The sequence below is a fragment of the Vanacampus margaritifer genome, chromosome 3 (genome assembly GCF_051991255.1).
Source record: "Vanacampus margaritifer isolate UIUO_Vmar chromosome 3, RoL_Vmar_1.0, whole genome shotgun sequence".
Classification (NCBI taxonomy): Eukaryota; Metazoa; Chordata; class Actinopteri; order Syngnathiformes; family Syngnathidae; genus Vanacampus; species Vanacampus margaritifer.
In genome coordinates, this window is record NC_135434.1 from 1,757,269 (window position 1) to 1,782,745 (window position 25,477).

Genomic DNA, 25,477 nt, shown 5'->3' on the forward strand with positions numbered 1-25,477 from the left:
GGAATGTGACTTTCGCTTTTTCTGCTGTATAAATGAAGGCGTGGAGCAGCAGACGGCATCGCACCTCCGCACAACATCCAAGCATGGACCCTCGACTCGCCGCTCTGCTCCTCGCGATGCTGTTCTGCAGTCGGCCGGCTGCAGGTGAGAGCGTCCGCCCGCCACGCCACGCCACGCCACGCCCACCACGCGTCTTCCCGCCGCTGACCCGCCGCCGTCTTTTTCTTGTAGGCACAGGTGAGAAGCTGGCGGACTGCTGTCTGGCCACCAGCGACAAGTGCTTCCCTCGCCAAATCCTGGTCAGCTCCTACCAGCAAGAAGCCGGCAAGGGATGCAAACACAGCGCCACCGTGTGAGCGCTCACGCCAGAAAATTGACTTTTTTTTTCTTTTTTTTTTAAAGATTTGTTGTGATATGTGTTGTCATGAAAAAGAAAAAAATATATATACAGTATTTTGAAAAATACTTGTTTTTATTTTTCATTTTTTTTAAATATTCACAATTATGATTATTATCATTGTTGCTGTTATTGAGTGAGTGGAATGTAAATTGTATTGTTTAAATATAATGTTGTTTTTTTTCTCCGTGTAGTTTTGTGTCCAAGGCCGGCAAAAGACTTTGTGCTCCGGCGCCGGACGAGAGTGAGTGCGTGAGAGCTCTGGTTGCTCACCTGGACAAAAGGAACAAGCGCAATAAGCAATGACAAGGACGAGAAACACTTCAGCATTTGGTCTTTGGTTGGTTTTATTCTGGAATGTTCTGATTGTCTCCCTGTTTTCTCACAGGAAAGGAGAAGAAAAAAAGAAAAATGATGTTTTTGTCTTTTTGACTTTTAATGTCCGTTATCTTCCATGGCCGTTAAATTATGTTTTTGCTGTGTAAATAAAGTTGAATCTTTTTTTTTCTTTTTTTAATGTCTTGTGACTGTTTTTCATTTATTTCTTTGTTGTTGAGAATATGTTTAAATAAAGTTTGGAACATTTTAATTCCTGTTGTGAGTTTTGATTAAATGTTATTTTTTTAAATAATGTAATATTTTTAAAGAAAGTTTGTCTTCTTTTGAAATGACTGCCATGATTATTTTTATGATTTGTATAACATTCTGACTGTATTTGTCTTTTATTGTTTATGCTGTTGAGATTTTTAAGTTTTATGACATGATTATTACAAAAAAAAAATCCTGTCGTGAGTGGATTTTAATGTTTTCATTTGTTTCCCTTGATGATAAATAAACAATTTTACAACCATATGATATTTTTTGTTGTTACCGAATCTACAATTGACCTTTGAGCACAAAAGTCATCTTAAGAATTTTTATGATTTTATCATTTATTTTTATTATGTGTTGGCTCGACACTTTTATTGGCCATTAAGCCCTTAAAAAAAAAAATAGGAGTTTGATAATCAGATAAGAGTCACGATAAAACTATTACTCAAAAGAATTCAGTCGCTCTTAACAGGAAATCAATAAAAGTGACGCAACTTTAAAAGAGGACTGTTCCACATAAAGGTCCAGGAAAATCCAATCTATCAATATTTCATAAACGGTGATAAGCAGCATTTGAAAAGTCCCGTTCAAGTTATGATAATAAAAGTTTTATTTTTTATTTTTTGCAGCGTAGGAAGCTCATATGCCGGTGATTAATATTAAGATGCTTATCTTTATACATTCCTCACGCGTTTTGTATGAATAGCTGTTCTTTATCGTGATAAAAGTGCCGCGAGTAGCGCGCTCATTAGCATTAGCGACCATTCTTTGCACATCTATAAATTAAAGCAGAAACCATTGTCAATCAAATCACTTTGAATCGAATCGCAGACACAAAAATCGGAAATCGAATCGAGACAAAGATTCCCGCCCGTATTTAATACAATCTTGGCCGCCTGAAAGAAAAACACTCGCACGCGACGTGCGATTAGAAGACAAACCGCTTAGCGTTGCAATGTTGGTCTAAATCCGACTCCTATCAATTTCTGATCCTGACTTTCCAGCATGTTTTGCAGCGCACCATGGAGAGACTCAAATTTCAATTAAACCTTGATTTAGTCTACAATTACAAAAATGGAGTTAGCCCACTTTAGTTCCCAGTGGCTCAATCTTCACCCACCCAAAAATGTGACTGGCAATGCGGATTGTGATCCCTCTCTGTGTTTCCACGACGAGTTGTTTGCCATGTTAGCTGGACAACCTGCGCATAAGGAAGGGCAAGGCGGAACGGGAATTCCCCAAGACGCACGAACGTGGAAGGAGGCCTTCAGGAGCAGGAGTGGGAACACGACAGTTTCCCCCGAGGGCCGGTTGAGTGGGAAGATGGCAAAGTGAAAGTGAAAGCTGGCGTCAGCGAGGATTTAAGGGCCGGCCGGTCGGTCGGCCGTCTCCATTTTTGGCTCAGAAGTTGCAGTCATGACGCCACACGTCTTCCTCGGCTTGGTCGTCATCCTCGTCGGCTGCTGCACAGGTCAGTTGATTAGGGACGCTTCTGGTCTGTTCCTCAAGGACCTTTTTCTTCGTTTAAAGATCTTTTACAATCATAGATAAAAAATCGTACAGTATGTTCAAACTTAGAAATGATTTAATATGTAACTGGTTTTATTTCATAAACTTTGTATTTAATGGAATGTATCCTTAATGGCTTAAAAAAAACATTTCCATGATTTTGTATTGATTTAACACACTTTAAAAAAAAGCAACTGTATTATTATATAATGACATTTTTATTTATTTAATTTTAACTGTTTGAAGAACTTTTCCTTTATTTAATGAAAATATTTTAATTGATAATTGATAGAACAGTTTCATGGTTGTATTTATATTCAAATAAAAATGTCATCTAAATGCATTTTAAAATGTATTTTGCATTTGTTTAACAACATTATTCATTTAATGCCATTATTTAATTCAGATGTTAATATTGGCCTTATTTACTGAATGAAAAAAAAATGTGTTGAGTATTTTTGTGAATTAACTCTTTGACTGCCAGACGTTTTCAGAAAAGGGATGCCGTGGGTGCCAGCCGATTTAAGCATTTTTGACTGATCTTTCAAGGTCCATAGAAAATTATGTGTTTGGACTATGGAAACACACATACTACCAAATGAAAGATTGGACTCTCATCTTTCATCAGAACAAAAAATTTGTTTCTACCTTATTCCGTTTTTCAGTAATCAACAATAGGAAATGGTTAGTTTCACCTCTGTTTTGAAAAAAAAAACGTATTTTAACGTCTTTGGCACTCCTCCATAGGATTTTACTAAACGTTATTTAACGTTTTTGGCAGTCAAAGAGTTAAGTTATAATTGTAGTCATTGAACTTATTAGCTGGTTTAGATTTGTTTGAATTGAAATTGTAATAAAAAATGCCAATATAATTTTAATTGATGACAAGAAAGGTCTTTTCCTTTCATTTTTGTTGTCAGTTTCACACGGGGAGACGCTCCCCACTTGCTGCCTGTCGGCCTCCGGCAAGGAAATGCCGAGAAGAGCGCCCCTGGTGGACTATCATCGTCAGGTCGCCGGCTGCGGCTGCCGCATTGACGCCATCGTGTGAGTTTTGAATTTTAGGACTCGACGTTACCATGGCAACGGCATCCTGACGCAAAGGCGGCGGCATCGATGGCGGCGGCGCTGCTGTTCAGTTTTGTGTGCAGGGGCGGAGTCAATCTTTGCATGGCTACCGACGCTCCCAGGGTGCGACAGGCCATGCGACGCGTGGACCGACTCAAGAAATTCTGCCAGAAAAAGGACTACAAGGTGGGCTGGCTAAAGCTAATGCTAAGTTAATGAGTGAGAATAATTAGCAGATTTTGTTCGCTGTCGTTTGTGACTTGAAATAAACAATTTTGCGTGTGCTTGCGCAGGATAAACGCTGTTTGGGCGTCGGGCGCGAGTGGCGTCGGAGAAGCCAACAACGGAGAAAATGATGAAATGTCTTACCAATGTTCATTAATTTACCAATAAAGTTTTGTCCAGTCCAACTCTTTGATTGCGACGTTTTGATTAGGTTATTTCAAGAACACAAAGATGTTAACAGAGGTGGCAAATCCCGGTCCAGAAAGTAAAAACCCGGCCACAGTTTGACTTTAGCCCCTGATGCTAGCTAGCTAGCTCCCTAGAAGGTAAACAAGCACCATGGGAGCTAGCTAGGGAGCTAGCTAGCTAGCATCAGGGGCTAAAGCCAAACTGGAGCTAGCTAGGGAGCTAGCTAGCTAGCATCAGGGGCTAAAGCCAAACTGTTGCGGGGTTTTTACTTTCTGGACCAGGATTTGCCACCTCTGAATGTTAACTACTGTTAAATGTGACAAGAAGTTCTGGTTGTTCCGTTCTCTCACCACAAGATGGCGTCAATTTCTTTCAGGTTGAGAAAATGGCTACTTTTTTTTTACGGTGTTTTATAAATCGTTATAAATATCTTTTTTTTTTTTGACATGTCACACTTCTTGTGCTGGAAAATCGAAGGTGAGATGTCAGCTCGACAAAGTCTCGGAAAGTTTCAGAAAGTCATGTGACGGCGCTGCCAGAACTTGTAATCTGATTGGATGATTTGCTATGACCTCTTTTTTATTTTCCTGTTGACCAAAATTTACGTTCTGGCGTTTCAGCCGAATCCGATGCGAAATATTGGATTTCTTTTCTTTATCTAAAGATCAAAGGTTAAATGGTGATTAAAAAAAACAAAATGAGGTCACGCACGGCATTGCCAGAAAATCACAGCAGATGGCGCCATTCAGGATTTATTAGATTTATTTATTTTTTTGTTATATATTAACACTATTGTTACTGAAATATCAGATTTTTAAACAAGAATTGAAAGAACAGAATTTTTTTTTACGGCATTGCCATGAGATTAAAATATATTTATATATTAAATCTTTTTTTTACAATCTTTGTGCTTTCAAAAATGTGCATTTCTCCACCACAAATCCAAGAACCCCTCCCCCGACAAAAACCCACACAGGAGTCACATGGTCGTGTAGTCACAAGAGCACTTTAGTTAGCCACATTAGCCGGTTAGCATCATACGTACACACAAGAAGAAGATGGTGAAGGTTTTTACAGGTGGGGGCGGCGGGGCCAAGAAAGAGCGACCAATCACCGACGAATGTCGCCTTCTAATGCTTCCTGGATAATAACGACATATTTACACTTGAATACCGTTGGCATTATTAAATAGTTTTAACTGTACAAGAAAAGCAAGCAAACAGGCTAACTTTGTCAATAAAGTGTCCAAACAGTGCAAAATTCCCTTCTTTTTTTTTTCCTGCTAAAAATTCGTTTGAGCCGTTTCTTTGACAACCGGGCGACCAGAGACGGGAAAATACGGCAGAAACACCACCGTCGATACAATAGAAATAATAAAATAATAACCGTCGACTGCACAATGCCCCGTGGTAGCGTGCTAGTATTTTACAGAAGTAAAAGTTGTTAATGTCATTTCTCTTATGCTCTTAATGGTCAAACGTGTGAAAAGAAGCTAACTCCGTCATATTAATGGTAAAAACAAACAAACAGGTTAGCTAATGTTGCTAACAAAATATGAACTTTCTAAAAAAAAAAAAAAATGCACGACTTGGTGGCATTTTAACTTGAGTGATTCCGCCGTAGCTAACCTTAATTAGCTTGGATACTAAATTGAGTTAAAAAAACAAACAAACTGTGGAATCGCCAGGTAAATATCTGAGGCTAGCAGAGGTGGCAAATTCAGGTCCAGAAAGTAAAAACCCTGCCACAGTTTGGCTTTAGCCATTGATGCTAGCTAGCGGGTAAATGAGCACCATGGGAGCTAGCTATGGAGCTAGCTGGCTAGCACCTGCGGCTACAGCCAAACTGTGTTAGGGTTTTTACTTCCTGGATCTGCCACCTCCGGATGCTAGCAACTAGCGCCCCACCCCGCCGCAGGTAGCTGGCACAGCGATGGTTTTAGCGAAGCATGCTAAGCTACGTGGGCTAACTCCGGTGACGTTACAGGAAGTATGGAATGCGCTTTCTACTCCGATTCCTTGAACAATTCATATCCGTTTGACTGCGGTGATTTAAGACACGATTAATCGACAAGCGCACAATCGATTGGACGCCCATCCCTGCTGTGTCCTCTAGTGGAGAAATAGAGTACAGCAGCCTTAGTCTGTGACATCACAGACATACACATGGAAGTGACTGACAGTGTATTAATATTCACAATAATAATAATAATAATATTGGCGGCATGACGACAGGTCCAGTTGGTGTGCGAGTGTCTTTGGGTTTTTGGTTATTTGGATGTTTGCATGCTCACGTGTCAATGGCGGCGATCACTTCCTGTTTCCTGCGGAGGGCCTTTTGAGATCAAGACTGGCCGGAAGCGCCGCAACCGTCGCAACCGTCACCGGAACTTGCATTTGAGCCGCCAGCACCTCGGCCTTGCCCGCCGCCGTCCTGGCTCTCCTCCACGCCGCAGAGCGAGACGTAGACGATGGGCACCAGGCCCCGGGCGGCGCCCATGGAACAGAGCAGCCAATCGGGATGGGCCTTGCTCAGCACCCGCAGGACGTCGCCCTTGCTGAAGCTGAGCTGTCCCGCCTCCGTGGCGATGTGATGGCACAGCGCTCGCACTTCGCTGAGGGGGGAAAAGAACAACGGCACTTTGTCCCGGGTCACTGTGTAAAATGTACCGACCGTTGGCCGGGGGTTTTCGGGCTGCATGGCGACAAAGTGGAGGAGGATTCGAAAACGACGGGACGGGAAGGGATAGAGCGATTTCTGTATGGGCCGGGATGATCTTCATACCATGTCGAGAGTTTCGTCTCGCTGGGTCGGGTCTCGTCGGGTGAAAGTGCCCCAGTCGGGGGGTTGGCGGCCACAGGCTCCGCCGTCTTCCCGCCCCCGGCGCCGATGGTCTGAGCCATCAGGCCCAAAACGGACGAGTCCAGGCCGAGCCAGCCTGACGGCGGCCTGAAAAGTACAACAAACTTTTGTTCATATGAAACCTCTGCCAAGGCTTAACTAGCCATTAGCTTAGCCGCCATATTTGGATTTATTTTGAAGGTACCTGCTCTTGTGGGCTTTGGCCCTCGGTTCCGTCCCGTCCGTCTTGGTCGGAGAGCCAACAGCGGATCCGAAGAGCCGTCCCCAACGCAGCCCCTGGGCGGCGCTCTCCCGCCGGGTTTCTGTTGTCGGACTGCCGGCCGGCGTGGCCGGCGTGGCCTCTTGGTTGAGGACCGACTCTGGCGGGCTTCCCATCCACGAGGGCCGCCCCCGAGATCCGGACTCGGCGCCCTCCACCACGCCCTCCCTGGCGGGCAACGGCCGGCGGGGGCGGCGCTCGACCGACGTCTTGCGCTTGTCCGTCTTGACGAACTTGGAACCCTCGGCGGACTGGTCGATGTAGACTTGGGAGGACTGCATGAGCTGGTACCACCACCCGGCCTGGCGGTCTTGACGGTTGCGCCCGTCGTCCGTCGTTACGGGCTCCTTACCTGCATCCTTTTCTTCACTTTCTCGCCCCACTCCCTTCATCCTCTGGTCAGCTGTCCCTCCGTCCTCGGACCCATTACCGCCCCCCACTGGCACACTCGCCCTTCTGGTCTTGGGGACCTCGGTCTTGGAGCAGGTCCCGTCCCGCCTCGGCCCCGACCTCTCCTTCCCAGTTACCATGTCCCCGACGGCGGCCCCCCAGCCCCTCATCAGCTGCAGGGTGGAGCGGGTGGTGGATTGTCCCACCGAGCACAGCAGCTCCTTGCGCCGCCTCTGCTGCTCGCGCCCCGTCGCCAGGAGCCGGGGTTCGAACAGGAGGTCCAGGTGGAAGGGGAGGAGCGAGAGGGGCTGCAGCAGTAGAAGGAGCTCGCTGAACAGCTGCTGACACGCACCCTGGGCCAGCGGGACCAGGCCCCACGCGTTGTAGTGGGCGGCGATGATGTCTGGAATGACAGCCATACAGCAATGTGGGGCCACTGCAGCTAAGAGGAGACTGCGGATCACTGTTCATGCGGTGCCGCCACACTGCAGCTGAGGCATGTCGACACGTTTGCTCAGTTACTAATCAGCAGTCTCCATTTGGTTGCAGCAGCCCCTTTTCTTACAGCCCTAAATCTCCTCTTGGACAAAATATGTCAAAACAGGAGACCATCATTCACTGTTGCTGTTTGTTTGTGTGTTATGTTCAGATGGATACGGATTTCTCAGTTGTACTCCTCATTCTCCACTTTGCTTCAATGGTCTTTTTTTTTTCTTTTTCTGTCCTCAGTCTCATTTAGGATAAAATACGATATGTGCAATTTGTGCAACCTACCTTTTTTCTAGGGCTGGGTTTAAAAAATTTTAATAATCGATATTGAATCAATTTTCTTTTTCAAGCATTGATTCATAAAACCATGAATCTAATTTTTTTTCCCGTTCTATTTTAAATGTATTAAGTGTCCCAAAGACGTATTTATACATTTTTTGTGTTTTTATGCTAGAGCATACAGAAGGCTTTGATGCAGCCTCTGAACTGCACAAAATGGTTGAAGCAATGGTAGTTATTACAAAAACGGCCAGCAGGTGACAGCAGAGTATAAGAGATCAGCCAGAGCCATGTTGAAAAAAGCCATGTGAATAATGATGAAACTTAGCTATATTCTAATGCTAATTGCTGCAAACCGGAAACAGACAGAAATATATATTTTTTCCTAATGAAAGAAGACTCTTAATCTTTCTTTTGGTAGCTTCCATGTTTTTATAGCAATAGAACACGATATTCTGTGGTTTGCAAAACCAGTCAAAATCCAGTAAAATAGTCGGGAGCGAAGGGGGTTGCTTCATTGAAAATGGCTGCCAGTCAATGAGTTAACAACATTTGACCATTTACCGCCTCTGCAAAATTTGCTTTAGTATTACTAAAGTTACTTAGTATTTATGGAGTTTTTATCATGTCCTTGACATTTAATAAGAATCGATGTGCCGAAATTAACTCTTTGACTGCCAGACGTTTTCAGAAACGGGATGTCGCCAGTGCCAGCCGATTTAAGCATTTTGAATGATCTTTCAAGGTCCACAGAAAATTATGTGTTTGGACTATGGAAACACACATACTACCAAATGAAAGATTGGACTCTCATCTTTCATCAGAAAAAAATGTTTGTTTCTACCTTATTCCGTTTTTGAGTAATCAACAATAGAAAACGGTTAGTTTCACCTCTGTTTTGAAACAAACGTCTTTTAACGTCTTTGGCACTCCTCCCTAGGATTTTACTAAACGTTATTTAACGTTTTTGGCAGTCAAAGAGTTAATCGATAGATATCGGATTGAAGTGAATTGAATCTGAAAACCCCGCAATCGACTCAAACTGAACTCTTGTGAATCAAAATGGAATCGATTGAGGAAATTAGAGTCACTACTTTTTTCCACTCTTGATTATAAGAGTGAGAGAGTTGGTCGATTTTGATGATTATTGAACACGATATTGTGTGGGTATCGAAAATGTGAAAATGTTGTAAAATGGCTGGCAGTGAATGTCAAGGTTCAGTCGTGCGCTTTATGACCCGGCGTGCTTCATGGTCGGAAATATCCGGTACTTCCACTTTCTGCCTTTGGTCTCTTCTCAAGTATACAAACATGCAAGCTCACCTTCGTGTGTCAGGAGGTGACTGAACCAGAACTCCAAAGACTTGAGGCTGAAAAAAAAAAATAAAAAGTTGCGCAAGAAGCTGAAAATGCGCGTCGGTCGGTAAACAAGAGGAGAGTGACAACTTACTTGAGGAGGCCCAAAATGAAGGCGTTGAGTCTCATGCTGTGGCTCGTCAGCTCCGAGAACTGGCTGACCTTCGTCAGCAGGTTGTGCAGGACGCGCGTGGACGGACCTGGCAACAAAAAGGCCAACATGCTTGCGGGTTCTCCCTCAACGACTGCCCGGCGGCCGCTCGTCCTTACCCAGCTGCGTGGAGGCCTCCGCCAGGCTCCAGGGCTGGCAGCGGCGCTGGCCGATGATCAGGTCCAGCACGTAGGCCTTCAGGCCGTCCTGCAGAACCTCGCGCAGCGCCGGGCATAAGTACTTGAGGATCAGGTGACCCACGTTGGGACTCACCCAGCTGTTGCCGAGTTTCGCCTGGAGAAAAAAAAAAAGAAGAGGGGAAAAAAAAGTCAATTTCAATGACTACACTCCACAATTACAATTAGAGCTGTCAAAGTAAATTGATTAATCGGAAAGTAATCGATTGTCAAATTAATCGACAACTATTTTAATAATCGAGTAATTGTTTGGAGCCATTTTTTCATTGAAAATGGTCCGAATCCTCTGATTTCAGCATATCAACAGTAATTGTTGACTGATTTCTGTTTTTACTTTGGAAAACAACGACCGATCACTGGTTAATAAAGAGTAATCGTGGAAAAAAATGCTTTTGTAATACACTTTAATGCAAAATTTAAATGAATCTGATTAGTCGATTTGAGTGAATAATCGATAATTGATTCTAAAAATATTACACTATCAGCATAATTGTAAAAAAAAACAAACAAAAAAACTATTGACTGGCAGCCATTTTTACTGAAGCAATCACCTTCGCTCCAGGCTGACTGATTTTGCAAGGTCCACAGAATATTCTGTTCTATTGCTATAAAAACATGGAAAACAAATATTAGAGTCTCTTCTTTCATCAGGAAAAAAAATCTATATTTGTATCTGTTTCCGTTTTGCAGCAATTAGCATTAGAATATAGCTAAGTTTCATCATTATTCACAAATCTATTTAGAATTGTGATTTAGTTTTTTTTCAACATTTTGCTCTGCTGCCACCTGCTGGCCGTTTTTGTAATAACAACCATTTTTTCAACCGTTCTTTACAGTTGAGAGGCTGCATCAAAGCCTTCTGTATGCTCTAGCATAAAAAAAAACATAAAACATATAAATACGTCTTTGGGACACTTAAAACATATTTATATGTTTTTGCGAGCAAATGAGTTAATACTAGTTTTGAGTTGAGTTTTTATTGTATTTTATTTTAAAATAACACATTTTATGTATTTAGTTTCATCCAAAAGGAACTTGCATAATTAAAGTGTTTCCAAGAATTTTATTTGTCTTGACATTTTTTACTTTTTAACATTTTCTTGTTTTGTACACAAAAATGAATGATCATCCTAATCGTGATTTCAATTATTACCGATATAATCGTATTTTCTTGATAACGGAGCAGCCCAAGCGTCAGCGTTGGACTTACTTTGACGTCGGGGTCCCGACTTGTGCCAAAGTGAGCCACGATCAGATCGACGGCCGTGTTGACGGCCTTCACCAAACCTGCCCAAAGGAGAACGCGGCAACTCGATCGGATCAAACGGAAGAGAAAGCGCAACGCGGAGAATCCTGCGGCGTTCGATCTCACCTCTCTTGTGCGTCATGTCAACGCAGACGTGCGACTGCGAGGCGGCGGAGGAAGAGGAGAAGGACGACGCCGGCGCCGTGGAGGCGTCCGGGGAAAGACAAAACTCCTCCGGCGGCCTCTCGGTCAGAGAGAAGTAATCCGGCAGGAAGTCGCCGTAGCTCTGCTGCGTTTGATTGGCTGAACGCACGCAAAACGACAACAACAACAGACCAAGGTTATTTTAGTTACACGAAAACAACCAACAAACTCAAATCCCCAAAAAACATTTCGTTAACGAAATAAAAACGAAAAATGCAGTTTCAAACTATAATTAAAGCGAAAATGTCCTTCGTTTTAGTCTTTGGTAATTTCATTTAATACACGAGCCTTTGGGGATGATTTTAAATGTGATTTGAAGTATATTCATTTAACCCGAATAAGGACGTTTGTATGGAGGACCTCAACAGACAAAATTCGAAATGACTAAATCAATTAATTAATAAAAGTGAAAATAAAAACGGATATCATTTTTTTAATCAAGATTTAAATACAAAAAAATTACAATTTTGTATTTAATTTTTTAACTATATTTTTTATACTGTTTTTATTTTTAATTTGTATTCATTTATTTTTAATTTGGGCAATTTTGGTCCTCCATACATTTGAAAGTGTGTCACACAGAAGTGATGTCATCTGCCACCAGCCAATAGAAAAGCACCTTCAGATGACGTCGCTCCGCCTCCCAGACGCCAATTTTGCCTGCTTTTCCATTTAACTCAACCAAAATGCAAGGCCAGGTAAGAAATGTTACTTTTTTCATTTTACCAGGGTGTTTATTAAAGTAATACATGCTAAAAAACTCAACTAAAATTAAGCATTTTTTAAATAACAAAACTAAATTTAACAACAAAACGAAATAAAAACGAACTGTGTAACGGAAATTGCAAAACTACAATAACCCCGCAACAGACACACAATTGCACGCCCTAAACAGGAAGTAGATGGTCACATGACCCTCCCCGCACCATGATGGCGTCCCGTGGGCCGGTTGTGGGGAGCCGAAGGGAAATCAAAGACGTTGCGTCGGGGAGGACGCCAAGAATCCGAAGAAGAGGAGGGGCTCGCCACAGACAGTCTCTCCCCGCCTAGAGGGTTCTGCCGTCGGTATTCCCGCCACTTCAAGGCCTGCGGGGAAAGGTGGTGCGCTGTGGGGGGGGGGTTCGAGGAGGAAAAGGTGACAGGGGCAAGAAGAAGAAAAAGAAAAGTAAGAATTAGGATCAGATCTTCACAAGGAGAGACGAACGCCAGAAGAAGACCAAAACAAGGGGAAAGTTTCAAGTCCAAAGGAAGTTAAGAGGAAAAGTTCCATTTTCGAGGTTTGGATGTCGGCTTCAATTATTATAATTTTTTTCCTCGTAATTAATCGCATGACTTCAATAGTTAACTCACGATTAATCTCAAATTTTATATCTGCTCCAAATGTACAATAAAATATACATTTTAAGTTTTCATAGTCTTGTTAACATAAAAGTGTTTTTTTTTTTTTATTTTTAAAGGATCTTTGCGCAGTTTGTCACTTTTTTACTCGCGACTGCCACCTCTGGCCCAAAGCGGAACTGCAGCATCCGTGTCAGGCTCATTCATGGTGCGCCATCTTAAAGCCACAGTTGACAAACCAAGACGTGACTTCAAATGAGGTCAGAAAAACTCCGCCCTTCCCCAAAGAAGCTGCGGCGTGTGCTGCGTGGAGGCGGAGCCGTGCAGTCAAGCAGTAAAACGGTCACGGCATTATTAATTAAACAAAATTAATAGAAATATTGCTGCATCTTTTAGTCATTGATAATAATTCACAACATTGAGTTAAAATGTGTAATATTGATTTGTGTTGGTCATTTTTCCGCCACTAGATGGCATAACTGCGTTTGTAAAACGTTGTTGACAGCTCAGTGCATTTTTCTTTTCATAATAATCTCATCTTTAACATGGAGTCACTTGTGAAATTGTGCACATTTTTCAAATTGTAAAATTCAAGTCGACCCCCGTCGCCACAAATTTGTGCATTATTATTACTGCTCAAATTTGACGTGGACGTGTCTGCGGCGTTGTGACGTGAATTCCCAAAGTACAGACTTTCCAAGTAAGGGCCGGTCATTAATCGCGCGTTCAAAAAATTTGTGGCGTTAAAGCAACTTTAGCGCGATTCATTTTGAGACCCCTAATAAATATGTTGAATTGGACTTTTCGCAATGGGTTGATGCAAAGATGTTTATGTCACAGTCTTGGCAAGAAGACGTGACAAAAACTCTCCTTGGTGGAGGTAATAAAATGAAGTCAAGTGATGTGAAAGCTTTAAGAAGTTACCATTCTGCATCCTGACAGCTTTGCTTCCCTCCACGAGGCTCCCGGTTTTGACGCACCCCAGCGGACTGAGAGTGTCCCTGTGCACGGGTGGCAGGGTGGGGGGGACCACCCCCCTCTTCACACCCAGCTTGGCGGGGGGAGGGGTGCGGGGCAGCAGCGCCCCCGCGTGCGCTGTGCTTAGCGGGCAGCGGGAGTTGTTGTGAGGCGGCGGCAGGGGGCTCGGGGTGCACGTGGAGCAGGTCCCGGAGCTGGCGGCCCCCCCCTGAAGGTGCACTGGGGAGTAACTCCCGAGCGGCGACGGCCGGACCGACCCGGGGGGAGCGCCGGCTCCGCTTAGGACGCCCCGGTGGTGCTCGTTTGCGGCGGCCTCGCTCTCGTCCTCGTCGGTTCCGACGGAGCCGGAGCTGGAGCGGGCCTGCATGCCAGACACGTAGCCAGTCAGCAGGGGGGGCAGAGGTTTGGGCTGGGGGGGCTTGGAGGCCAGCTGGTGGTGGAAGGTGAAGGGCTGGATGGGGAGGGTGGTGGGACGCTGGTCTTTGCTGTAGCGGACCACGGCTGGACGGACGTCAGAGCAGCTGGACGGGCCGCCTGGATTAAGGAGAGCAGAAATGAGTGGTTGGACTGCAGACTTGATTTAAACCAAATAACATCAACGGGTGTTTTCAAGTGAAGCAAGTGGGTGTGTGCGAGGCAGCCAAGCGGTGTGAAGTCCAAGGATGACAGTTTGGTGTAAAGCCATAAGATTGCAAGATCATCAAAAGGAAAACTATGAGCTTCACGAGTGGAGCAAGTAGGTGTGCATGAGGCAGGCAAGCGGTGACGAGTCCAAGCAAGAACGTTCAACCGTGTTGTGTTTAGAAAACAATCCCCCTCTCGAGGGCAGCGCTGAAGAAGAAAGATTCGACCAAGAAGGTCGATTAAATTAAATTAAATTAAATCTACTAAGCCAATCTACTTTTGCGAGTTGGGCAAGTGGGTGTGTGTGAGGCAGGCAAGCGGCAAAAAAGAAAGTTTCGAGGTAATCCATATATTTTTTTTAAACAAGAAACACAAAGGAAATAAAATCCCAGCTAGCCAATTTACATTTGCAAGTGGAGCAAGCGGCTGTGCGAAGAAGGCAAGCACAGAAGAAGCGATCGGAGTGTAAACAAATGTTTTCTTGTCTTAAAAAAAAGAAAAACGTGTCGACTCAGCAAATCAGTTTTCGCGTGGAGCGAAGAAGGCGGGCATTTGTCAATACAAACTCAAACGGTTGTCATTTGAAATCAGTAGCATTAAAGCAATGTTGACACAAGCGCGCTCTCATTTTAGCTTCGTTTAGCCACATGACTGCTCACACTTCAAAACACACACGCAAAGGCACACAAACCTGGCGTCCAACATCAGAAGAATTTCTTCTGCTCTCAATACACAGCCAGGCTTACACACACACAAACACACACACACACACACACACACACACACCGACGTGTGTGCGTGTGTGTTTGTGAGACGCCTCACAGCATTGCGCAAGCTGTTTGTCAGTCTAAAGGACGACCGGCTGCTATCGCTTGAGATGGCTGCAATGATGTCGGCAGCCTCCGGGGGGCGGCATTGAGTTGCAGTGGGAAGGGCGGAAGAGGGAGAGGAGGAAAGGAGGGGGGGAAAGAGAGACGGTAAGAGCAGAGGGAGGAGGAAAGGAAGGAAGTCAGTAAAAGATGGAAGGAAGAAAGTCAGGGGAAAAAACAGGAGGTGCAAACCGAAGGCAGGAATGTGGACAGAAAGGAGGAAAGAAGGAAAGAAGTTAGGAAAAAAGGAAGGGTAAAAAGAGGGAGACGGGAGGGGATGAATAGAAGGAAGGAGGTAAGGGACAAAGGAAGGAAGAAATGAAGGCCGGAGGGAGGTAAGAACAAAAGATGGTAGGAAAGGAAAGAAGGCAGCAATTGAGGAACAAAAAAGGAGGTATGGAAGAAGAAAGAATACTAAGTAGGAAAGAAGGAAAAAATTGAGATATGAAGGAAAGAAGGACTAACCTCAACAGGCAAAGAAGATGAAATGAAGGAAAGAAAGAAGGCACAAAAGTTAAGAAGGTAGGAAGGGTAAAAAAAAAAAGGAGGGAGAGAAGAAAGGTAGGAAGGAGAGAAAGTGGTGGGAGCAAGGATGTATGGAAAGAAGGAACAAAGATTGGAAAGGCAGAAAAGAAGAAAGAAAGAAGGCAGGGAAAGAGAAGGACGTGAGGAAGAACACAAGAAAGAGGGAGAAAGGAGTAAAGATCGGAAGGGAAGGATGCTGAGAACATGGTGAAAAATTAGAAATGGAAGAAGGCAGCAAGTCAGGAAGAAAAGAAGGAAGGCTCGAGGAAATAAAGAAAAAAAGAAGGGAGTAAGAAAAGGAAAAGAGCCAGGAAGGAAGGAAGACAGAAATGAGGTAAGGTAGAAAGGATGTATGGAAGACAGCAGAGAGGAAGGGTGTTAAGATTTTAAAAAAATGAAAAAAAAAGTCGGAAAGAAGGACAGTGAAGAACCCGCGCGTTCAATGATGCGTGTCGGCCACAGGAGGCGCTATTGTGCCGTGGCGGAAACGCAGCGTTACAGTCAGTGTGCAAACATTTACAAACATTCCCTCTCCATCTCCAGCTTCATCTTGTACTCATCACTTCCTTTTGTCAGGCATCTTTTTCTTTTTGTGGCTTCACGCTAGCACCATTAGCATAATTAGCACCACCGCAGGCTTTTAAAAGCAAAGCCCAGCTGACTGAAGGGAAACCTGATGAATAAAACATGTGAGGAGCTCTCATTAACATTCCACGCCATTGATGGAAGCAAAGAAGAAGAAGAAGAAGAAGTAGAGCCGCTTCCACACGCTGACCTAATTCCTTCAATCTCCCGCGTATTCATGCAGACCTTGACTGATTACGTGATTGTGGGACGCAGGGTTGCCGTATGAAAGTGCAAAACGTTGTCTACTCTTGCAGCTCTGTTTCGTGGAATAAAAAGTCAACAACACAAAACAGCAACAAGTCAGATGCATGCCTGGCCACCAGAGGGCGATGTCAACTTTTAAAGAAACACTACACACTTTGCAGGAGCTTTGTGTGAAAGAGGACGAAAGGAATGCGTGAAGGAAAAGAGTCAAGAAGGAAGGAGAGAAGCAATGAACAAAGAAAGAAAGGGAAGGAATGAAGGATGAAGAAAGAACAGTCTGAATGAAAGAAGGAAGGAAAGAAAGGACGTGATGATGGAGGGAAGGCAGGAGGGACAAAGGAAGCAAATAGGGAAGAAGGTCAGAAATACAAGACGCAACAAATGAAGGCAGGCAAGACGGGAGTAAGAAGGAAAAGTTAGTCCTTTATTATTATTTTTTTTACTCGCAACCTGATGGATTTCTAGAGTCAGGAAGTAAGGGAAAGAAGGACAAAAAAAGAAATGTAGATACTCCCGAGGGAATAAAAAAGGAAGGCAAAAGAGGTGAAAGAAGGAACACATGAAGAAAGAAAAGGGAAGAAGAGAAGGAAGAAAGGAAAAAGTCAAGAAGGAAGGACAGAAGAATGAGAGGGAAGAAGATGGGGAAGGAATGAAGGAAGAAAAAAGTCAGAGTATGAAACCATGGAGGAGGAAAAAGCAGGAAGGAAGACATGTGGGAAGAAGAAAGGAAGGATTAAAAGGGAAGGTAGGATGGCAGGGAGCAGGGAAGGAAAAAAGAGGGTGGGAAGGAATAACGAATGAATGAATGAAGGAAGGAACCCTGACCCTGGAAGGAAGACATGAAGGAAGGAAGAAAAAAAGCAGATGGAAAGAAAGAAAGCAAAGAACAAAGTCGCGAAGTAAGGGAAGAATAAAGGTTGGAAGGGAGATAAGAAAAAGGGAAGAAAGGAAGGCAGCACAGAAGACAAACCTTCAGCGTCGGTTTCCCTTGTGACGTCTTGGCCGCAACAACCTGCGGGGGGCGCCGTCGCCGCGGCATCGCCCTCTCGGCCGGGCGAGAACTCCGTGGAGGAGAAGGGATCCGCCTTGAGGGACGGCGAGCCGCCGTGCCGCCGCTTGCTGCGGGCGATCTCGGCGAAGGACGTGACCCGGGGCGGGGCTGGCGCCGGCTGCACGGCCAGGGCCCCGCCCCCCTCGCTCAGGCGCACGGGGCAGCTCAACATGCGCTCCAGGGAACCCAAGCGGGGCCCCGGCGACTTGTCCAGGTGGCGGTCGTAGCTGCGGGACCGCGGCCGGCCGCAGGCGGGCCCCGGGGCGGCCAGCGGGGGCGACACGTTGACGTACACTTGACCTTGGAGGAGGACGGGAGCGGCGTCGGGAGCGGCGTCGGGAGCGGCGTCGGGAGCGGCGTCGGGAGTGGCGTCGGGAGCGGCGTCGGGCTCGCCCACCGGCTCCTCGTCTTCATCATCTTCATCACCATCTTTAGTCACCACGTGTCGCTGGAAGAAGAACGTCAACGGCATTCAGGACCATTTTGTGCCCACCAATCAGGATGCTTCACACGGTCCGCCTTCGCCGCGGCAACGAGAGTCGAAACGTGCACATTGTGAACGTCGAAGGCAAACGGGACTCATTTCATGATTCATTTGGCACGATTTTGAGTCACACTCCAACATTTAGCAGATGTTGCCCAATTGTGTAAAAATAAACACATGCATCAGTCGAAAACAATCCACAGGCAAACATCATGTGACAGCACACGAAGAAAAAGAAGAAGTTAATTCCTTTTTCTTGGCTTGCTACCACTCATTTTATGTGCCCATTTTGTACAACGAGCAGACTTTTAAAAACAGACGGGGTAATAAAGTAGTATAGTGTTTTATTGCTCGTCAAATAGATGTAAAACAACAAATTAAAAAAACACAAAAAGAAAATAGCCTGGTGAGCTAATATTAGCTTAACATACTAAAACTACGAAACTGCAGGTTCGGACAAACCAGACACCATGACGTTATTTTCATTGTTTGGTAATCTATTGAGCTATAAAATTAAAAAATACCTTTAAAAAAAAAAAAAGTACAAAAACTATTCATTAAAAAAATATGGACAAATTGAGTCAATATCCAAATTCCCGTTTAAAAAAATATAATACAAAATCTCAATTAAAACTGTCAAACAAAATACAATCAAATCAGCATCAAACTTGGTCATTAAATTAAAGATATAAACGACCTAATAAAAATTTGTTTCATAAAATACTCTTAAAAAAAAAAATCTAACCAAAGACTCCACAAAAATCGTTTTAAAATCTTAATAAAAAATAAAGACAAAAAATTTAAACCTGAATTAAAACTTTAATTAAAAATTGCTTTAGTCTAAAAAATTCATTTTAAAAATTGAAATCAAAATTGAAAAGTCTGAATCAAAGTTAAAATTTAAATAAATTAATGAAATGCAAAATCCAACAAGAACTTGTTAAACTGTCAAATCACTCACCCTCATTGACTCCTCATCCTGCCCCTCATCTTCCACTTCCTGGTTGGCCCTCTGCCGGAACAGGAAGTACTCGCTGGGCTGCGTGGGGCTGGCGGGGCTACCCCTGCTGTGCTCCTCGGAACCGCTGTGGACCGACGATCCGGCGGGGCTGGGCGAAGACTGGGACGACAGATCGCAGGTGACCAGCTTGTAGTAGTTCTGGGTGGCCACCACCAGGCGCGCCTGACTCTGCAGGCAGGACACCGGCCCACCTGGGGGCCCACCTGGGGGCCCACAGGGCGGCGGACAGTAGGAGTTGCAGTTGGCGTCCAGCTCCAAGGCGGCCTGGTGCTCCGCCGAGCAGGAGCAGGTGGAGAATCCGGAGAGCGCAGGCTCTCGGCCGAACGGGAAGGCCAGCGGAGGCTCCACCGGCGATGTGAGCAGGTCCAAATAGAACGCACCCCCCGTTGGGTGACGCTGGTCAACCGAAGGGGGGCACTTGGCGGGGCTGTTCAGGTTGCCTGGCTTCTCAGGGACGCCGTTGTTCATCTTGTTGTAGATGGTGCTGAAGTTGACCAGCACGCCATCCGAGCTGTTGCACGACGAGTCGCTGCCGTCGGGGAAGGTGTCCGGGAAGTCCTGCGGGAAGTCCCGGGAGACGTTCTGGGCCAGGGTGCAGCAGGAGCAGTGTTGGGTCGACGACCCGGAGGAGTAGAATCCCGTCTTGCTGCTGCGGCCGCACGGCATTGGATGATCCCCGTCTTCGTCGTCCTCCCACTCGTGCTCACCGCAGTCCACCGACATGTTGGAGCCGCTGCTGCCGTGCCGCCGCCCCAGCTTTGGTGGGTCCAAGTCTCGGGTCATGCCCAGATCGTGCAGGTGGAAAGCCGGTGTGACGGGGTCGGCGTGGCTGTGGAGGTGGAAGGAGGAGTCCTCGTGGTAGCCGCTCAGGTTGTCCTCGTCCTCGTCGTCCTCATACTCCTCATCGTCAGCCTTGATCAGGAAGGGGTTCCGACGTAGCGGGTGGCGGCTCCTGGACTTGACTCGGGGTAACGTATGAGCCACGACCAGTTGCTCGTCGGAGATGCTGGAGGTGAACGAGGAGTCGTCACTTGCCGTGCTGCCGCCGCCCTTCCTCTCTGGTCCCCCGGCGTGGGCGGCGGTCCGGATCAGGCTGCTATAGAGCAGCGCCTCCCTCTGGAGGACGTCCCGCTCGGGAAGGGAGGTGGTGCGACTCAAGCCCAAGTTCTCCGGGGGACTAAACGGATTACTCTTCAGAGCGCCGGCCTCGACACCGCAGACCCCCTGCCCCCGCCCCGACACCTGGCAGTGCACCAGGGGGATGTGGTGCACGATGAGGGTCTCGCCAGACAGCTTCGGGGGGCCGTCCATGGCTGAGAAGGAGCCCGGTTGGGACTAAGGTGAGCGTGCGGTGCGTTGACGCTCAGGTTCAACGGCGGCAGGCTGGATTCAACACAGGGGTGGCGCCGGGACAGTCGAGGGCGGGGCCAGAGTGGTACACAACGTCACAGTCAGAATGAGACATCTGCAGACACAAAGACGATGTGTTACTATTTTTAGATTCAAATGTATTTTCGTCACCACTAGTCGAAGATTCAACAAGTTTCACGTGTCAACGAGTCGTGACAGTCAATTAGTCAAACGTGTCAAATAATAAACGATCTGAACAATCCAGATTAGCACTCACACGTTTAATAATCCTCTGTGATAATAAGAATAATCCTTCTGTGGTATCTGCTTAGTGCTGAGTGGAGGGACAATCCCATATGGAGGGATTCAAATTCATGCTTTAAATAAAGATTAAAAGTCTTAAACTTTGCCAATAACCTTCAGTGGATTAAGACGGAATCGAATTAGGTCAGTCTTGAGGATTGAAAAATTGTCTGTAGGTTTTTTTTTTATTATACTGGTCTTACCAGTTGAACTAAATAACATACGGCGTCATTGGCATCAACTAATCGCACGTCTAGTGGAACTACAAGTTAGTGGAAGGATTGTATCACCTAGTCGTAAGCGTCAGCAAGTCGGAGGTTCTCATACATTTGGATGTGTGAACTAGTGTCACTGGTCAACGAATCAAACTCAACAATTTAGACACGTCAACTAGCAACACAGAAATTTGTCATACAATAACTGGTTTACACGACAACTAGTCCCAACCCTTACCAACAAGGCTCAAATGTTAACTAGTTAGGCATAACTAGTCTCACAAATCAACTAGTTGCACAGATCAACTACTAGTAGTCATCAACTAGTCACATACTGTATGCCATCTAGTCATTCATTTAGTAGTCGCCACACATGAATTGGGTGAGGTCAACCAGTTTTCTTTGTTAGTTCTAGTTCTCAATTCGCTTGTTACCTATTCACCGTGTAAACTAGCTACTCACGCAGCACAATCGCGCAGGTCACATGGGTCAAATTGTTGCACTTGACAACTAGTCAAAAGTGTCAACTACTCACACACATCAACTAGTTGTACAGGTCAACTAGTCAAACTTCTCAACTATTACTCATCATTGGACGGGTAAACATGTCTATTAGTTCACGACTAAATTATTCATGCGAGTCAACCAGGCAGCCGCAAATGTCAAAACAGCCGAATGCATAAATTAAACCTCAGCAAAAAGCAGATAAGATCCTTCTTTACTGACAATTAGGTCTGTCTGATTAGAACGTGGCTCGTCTTTGCTAGAGGACAGTCCCTCTTACATCACTGCGGATGTACTTCCAGGAAAAGGAGCAGAGTGGGACGGGGGCCAAGTCAACCCCACCCGCCCCACACAGGGATTCCATGAATAGCACTCCCAGTTGGTGTGCACCAATGCAGAGCTAACAGATGCTAGAAGGCAGATGCTAAATGTCAAAATACATACTGAGCTAATGTTGGCAATCCCTGTGTCGACGTATTGACTAGCAACACTCAACAAGCAATTAACTGCCACCCGTAAACTAGACACAAATAAGTCAAGGGACAGCTAGTGACACTCAACAAATCGCACACATGAATTAGTCATACACGCCAACTAGTAGATGCCCCAACAAGCTGAAAATATTAAGTAGTTGTACATGACAACTAGTCATACGTGTCAACTCGTCAGACTCATGAGCTAATCCCATGTCAATTACACACGCACAACTGTCAGCGAGTTTTATTCAGTATGTCAACTTCTGTCACGTTAGCTAGTCTATCTCGTCAACTAGTTGTATTCATCAACTAGTCTCTCTTGTCAGCTAGTTGTCCTTGTCAATTAGTCCCTCCCATCAACCGCTTGCACTTGTCAACAAATCTTTTTTGCCACCCAGTCATCCAAACTAGTCTCTCCTGACTACCAGTTGCACAAATCGACTCGTCCCTATTGTCAACTATTCTGTCTTGTCAACCAGTTTGCTCCGTCAACTAGTCTCTCATCAACCAGTCACACTCATCAACAAATCTTTCTTATCATGTCAAATTGTCAATCATTGTGTTCTTGTTCATTAGTCTCGTCAACTAGTATCTCTCGTCAACTAATCTTTCTAATCAACCAGTTGCACATACCAACATTTCTTTCTTGTTAACTCGTCTCTCTTGACAACCAGTCGACCACACCAATTTGTCTTTCTTATTTATTTCAAATTTTGTTGTCAACTCTATTTATCAACCAATCTCTCTTGCCAACCCACCACAGGATCACACTCATCAACTAGCCGTATTTAGCATCAACTAGCAACACACAACACGCAACCAGCGATTTGCGCATGACCGGGATGGATATTTCCCAAATGACTTGGGCTTGGTTCCAAAACCTGATTGTGCGTCTAAAGTAGATTAGCTTAGCAAGGGTTACATAAGGGTTGACCGCCGTCGTTACTAGCTGCCATGGGCTAGCATCTTGGGTTAACATGACTATGACTAGTGGACAACGGGGTTGTCAGGGCAACATGCTGCAGCTGAAGGAAGCTATTCATAGACATACAACAGGCCTTGGTGTGTGACATCAACACACACCCTGATAGTGACACGCACACAAAGTAAAAAAGTATGCGCATCCGGTCAGTGCAGACTGACAGTTACGTAACGTGAGGAGAAATTTTTCAAAAGGCAAGCAGGCACTAAAAGCATCTTTAAAAGATAGTCACTCGAAATGATGCACAGATGACACGTCAACTAGTCACACATATAACTGTCATCATCTAGTGATCAGTTAGGAACTGCACATGTCAACTGATTTTACCCGGCGAGAACTAGTCGCACTACTCCACTGGTCACACTTGTTGACAACTAGTCACAAATACAAGCTTAACAGGCAAGTCAACTAGTCACCCTAAAGGGACTAGTCACACATGCCAACAACAACTAGTAATACACGTCACAACTATTTGCAATACATGCATCGGACTGTTGTCAACTATTTACACTAGTTGCCCTGGCAACTCCGTCAACCATCAGCAGTTATCGATTAGTCACGCTGATCATATTCTCATCAATTAGTCACGGTAGTCATTCTTGTCAACTAGTCACACTAGTCAATTAGTTGGACTGGTCACTCTCATTAACTAGTCACTTTTGTAAACTATTCACACTGGTCTGTCTCCATCAACTAATCACACACATCAAGTCGTACTGGCCACCTTCACATCAACTAGACACGCGTTGAATAGCCACTCGGGTTGCTCTACCACAAGCCACAAATTAATGGAACTGGTCTCACCCCCCCCCCCCCCCCTTTTTTTGACTTATAACACTTAGTCAGACTAGTCACTCTCATGTCATGCTCAGTTATTAGTTGGACTGGACACTCATCAACTAGTTACAATGATCACTCATCACACCGCACACACTGGTCACTCTCTCATCAACTAGGTGAACCAATCACTCTACTCAGCTAGTCATGCTCATCAACTAATTGCACTGATCAGCCTCTCTCATCAACTACTCACACTCTTAGGATTGGGCAAGGTCACTATTGTCAACTAGTGACGTTGGTCAGTGTCACACTTCAAATAGTTGCAGTGGTCAAATAAGCAACTCATTTCCCAGATTCACTAGTCGCATTGTTCAACTAGTTGTAGTAGTCATTGGTGAGTTTGCATAACGAGGAAGTGACATAATGCTGCAGCTCAAGTGTCCAGGTACACACATCAGCAGGTATTAACCTACATCTACATCACATCACACACCTCTATTTATGTCCCACAAGAAACGCCCGCAAGATTCACTTACACACATGTGGGTAACTACGCGTCCGGCCTGACTTCAAAATAAAAGAAAACGAAATAACCCCCAACAATCAAAGTTTTTAAAGCTGAGTCAATTGTAGTTAATTACATGTATATAAAAAAAAGTAAAATACACATAGTATAGTTAATGTCACTAATAGTTATTAAAATATTGGAAATGCGTCAGAAACTGAATTAGACTTTTATTTTCAAGGATGATAGAGGAAATGGTATTTATTGCTTCCGTGTAACTTGACGGCTGTTTGTTTCTGTCATCCCGGGATCAATATGTGATCGAATAGAGTTTTGGGCCTCTAGTGCGTCATTAATCGAAACCTGTAATCAAATATAAACCGATAACAGTGTGTTTATGTCGAATCATCTATTGACAAGGCGTAAAAACATGTAACAAATCACGTTACTGGCGATACTGGCACAAACGTTCTTTTGTGTCAATGCGATAAAAACGGAACAACAAAATGTACGCCAGCACAGAACCGAATTCTGCAGAGAAACAGAAACCGAACGCGACGTCTTCCACGACAAATGTCCGATAAAACGAGAGGAAAGCATGGAAGAATGTGGACAAAAGGACGTTTACGGAGGAGGCTGAGAGAGGCGTCGTCGGTTCGGTACGAAGCCGACAAGCCTTCTGGGCCGAACCACCCCGAACGCCCGCTTTGCTTCTACCTTTCCACCCCGACAACGACAACAGCAAGGATAAATGAAAAAAAAAAAAACCCCACTCACCTTGTCCCCGGTGCTCGTCCGTGAAACGGAAGGGTCGCTGTCCGTGTCCTGGGTTTTCACGCGCGTGCGTGTGCGTGTGCCCGCGGGAAGAAGACGACGAAGATGCTTCTTGTAGATTTGGCGGACAAAACACACTGCGCATGCGCGGGGACTGGACCGGTTGATCTAATCCGCACCATGACGTCCACTTGTTGCCCTAACAAATTGCCATATGGCCTTTTATTATCGTTATTAATAATAACTTCAAGTAAAAGACGTTACTTAAAATATACAAGATTCAATTTTTTAAAAAAATTACGGCTAGAATGTTCCATTGTGATGTGTCCGCCCATGTTGTCAATGATATGACGCCATTCTCAGATTTTTGCCACTAGATGGCGATATATGACAGTAAATGTAAAATACAATGTAAACAACAGGAGTGTTAAACACGCGCTGGCTCACTGATGAGG

The 25,477-nt window shown here is 44.9% G+C and overlaps 3 protein-coding genes across 5 annotated transcripts; 2 read left to right on the forward strand and 1 right to left on the reverse strand.

Moving 5' to 3' along the window:
- LOC144048785 (C-C motif chemokine 19-like) lies at positions 1 to 1,247 on the forward strand. The gene is made up of 3 exons (XM_077561121.1): positions 1 to 144; positions 232 to 352; positions 592 to 1,247. The coding sequence occupies exons 1-3, from the start codon at positions 33 to 35 to the stop codon at positions 701 to 703; spliced, it is 345 nt and encodes a 114-aa protein (XP_077417247.1). The 5' UTR covers positions 1 to 32; the 3' UTR covers positions 704 to 1,247.
- Positions 1,248 to 2,379: 1,132 nt separating this feature from the next.
- On the forward strand, positions 2,380 to 3,975 carry LOC144048784 (uncharacterized). The gene is made up of 4 exons (XM_077561120.1): positions 2,380 to 2,459; positions 3,418 to 3,544; positions 3,637 to 3,751; positions 3,859 to 3,975. The coding sequence occupies exons 1-4, from the start codon at positions 2,405 to 2,407 to the stop codon at positions 3,919 to 3,921; spliced, it is 360 nt and encodes a 119-aa protein (XP_077417246.1). The 5' UTR covers positions 2,380 to 2,404; the 3' UTR covers positions 3,922 to 3,975.
- Positions 3,976 to 4,966: 991 nt separating this feature from the next.
- On the reverse strand, positions 4,967 to 25,165 carry rusc2 (RUN and SH3 domain containing 2). Of its 3 annotated transcripts, XR_013293426.1 has the most exons (14): positions 25,026 to 25,165; positions 19,074 to 20,598; positions 17,548 to 18,076; positions 13,675 to 14,262; positions 12,339 to 12,518; positions 11,335 to 11,511; positions 11,173 to 11,249; positions 9,885 to 10,059; positions 9,709 to 9,814; positions 9,582 to 9,628; positions 7,026 to 7,893; positions 6,764 to 6,928; positions 6,273 to 6,593; positions 4,967 to 5,119 (listed from the first exon to the last, which is right to left on the reverse strand). XR_013293426.1 is itself a non-coding variant. In XM_077561117.1 (13 exons), the coding sequence occupies exons 2-13, from the start codon at positions 20,442 to 20,444 to the stop codon at positions 6,323 to 6,325; spliced, it is 4,554 nt and encodes a 1,517-aa protein (XP_077417243.1). In that variant the 5' UTR covers positions 20,445 to 20,598; positions 25,026 to 25,165; the 3' UTR covers positions 4,967 to 6,322. The 3 variants fall into 3 exon arrangements, 2 of the variants coding, with proteins under 2 accessions (XP_077417243.1, XP_077417244.1); XM_077561117.1 differs by having other exon boundaries at positions 4,967 to 6,593; XM_077561118.1 differs by lacking the exon at positions 12,339 to 12,518 and having other exon boundaries at positions 4,967 to 6,593.
- Between the last annotated feature and the right edge of the window lie 312 nt (positions 25,166 to 25,477).

Coding starts and splice junctions, on each gene's coding strand:
- LOC144048785 (XM_077561121.1), top strand. CDS start 33: ATGAAGGCGTGGAGCAGCAGACGGCATCGCACCTCCGCACAACATCCA. Junction 145..231: donor CTGCAGTCGGCCGGCTGCAG/GTGAGAGCGTCC, acceptor TTTTTCTTGTAG/GCACAGGTGAGAAGCTGGCG. Junction 353..591: donor TGCAAACACAGCGCCACCGT/GTGAGCGCTCAC, acceptor TTCTCCGTGTAG/TTTTGTGTCCAAGGCCGGCA.
- LOC144048784 (XM_077561120.1), top strand. CDS start 2,405: ATGACGCCACACGTCTTCCTCGGCTTGGTCGTCATCCTCGTCGGCTGC. Junction 2,460..3,417: donor CCTCGTCGGCTGCTGCACAG/GTCAGTTGATTA, acceptor TTTTGTTGTCAG/TTTCACACGGGGAGACGCTC. Junction 3,752..3,858: donor GCCAGAAAAAGGACTACAAG/GTGGGCTGGCTA, acceptor GTGCTTGCGCAG/GATAAACGCTGTTTGGGCGT.
- rusc2 (XM_077561117.1), bottom strand. CDS start 20,444: ATGGACGGCCCCCCGAAGCTGTCTGGCGAGACCCTCATCGTGCACCAC. Junction 14,263..17,547: donor AAGGGAAACCGACGCTGAAG/GTTTGTCTTCTG, acceptor TCCTTAATCCAG/GCGGCCCGTCCAGCTGCTCT. Junction 6,594..6,763: donor GAGACGAAACTCTCGACATG/GTATGAAGATCA, acceptor TTCCCCCCTCAG/CGAAGTGCGAGCGCTGTGCC.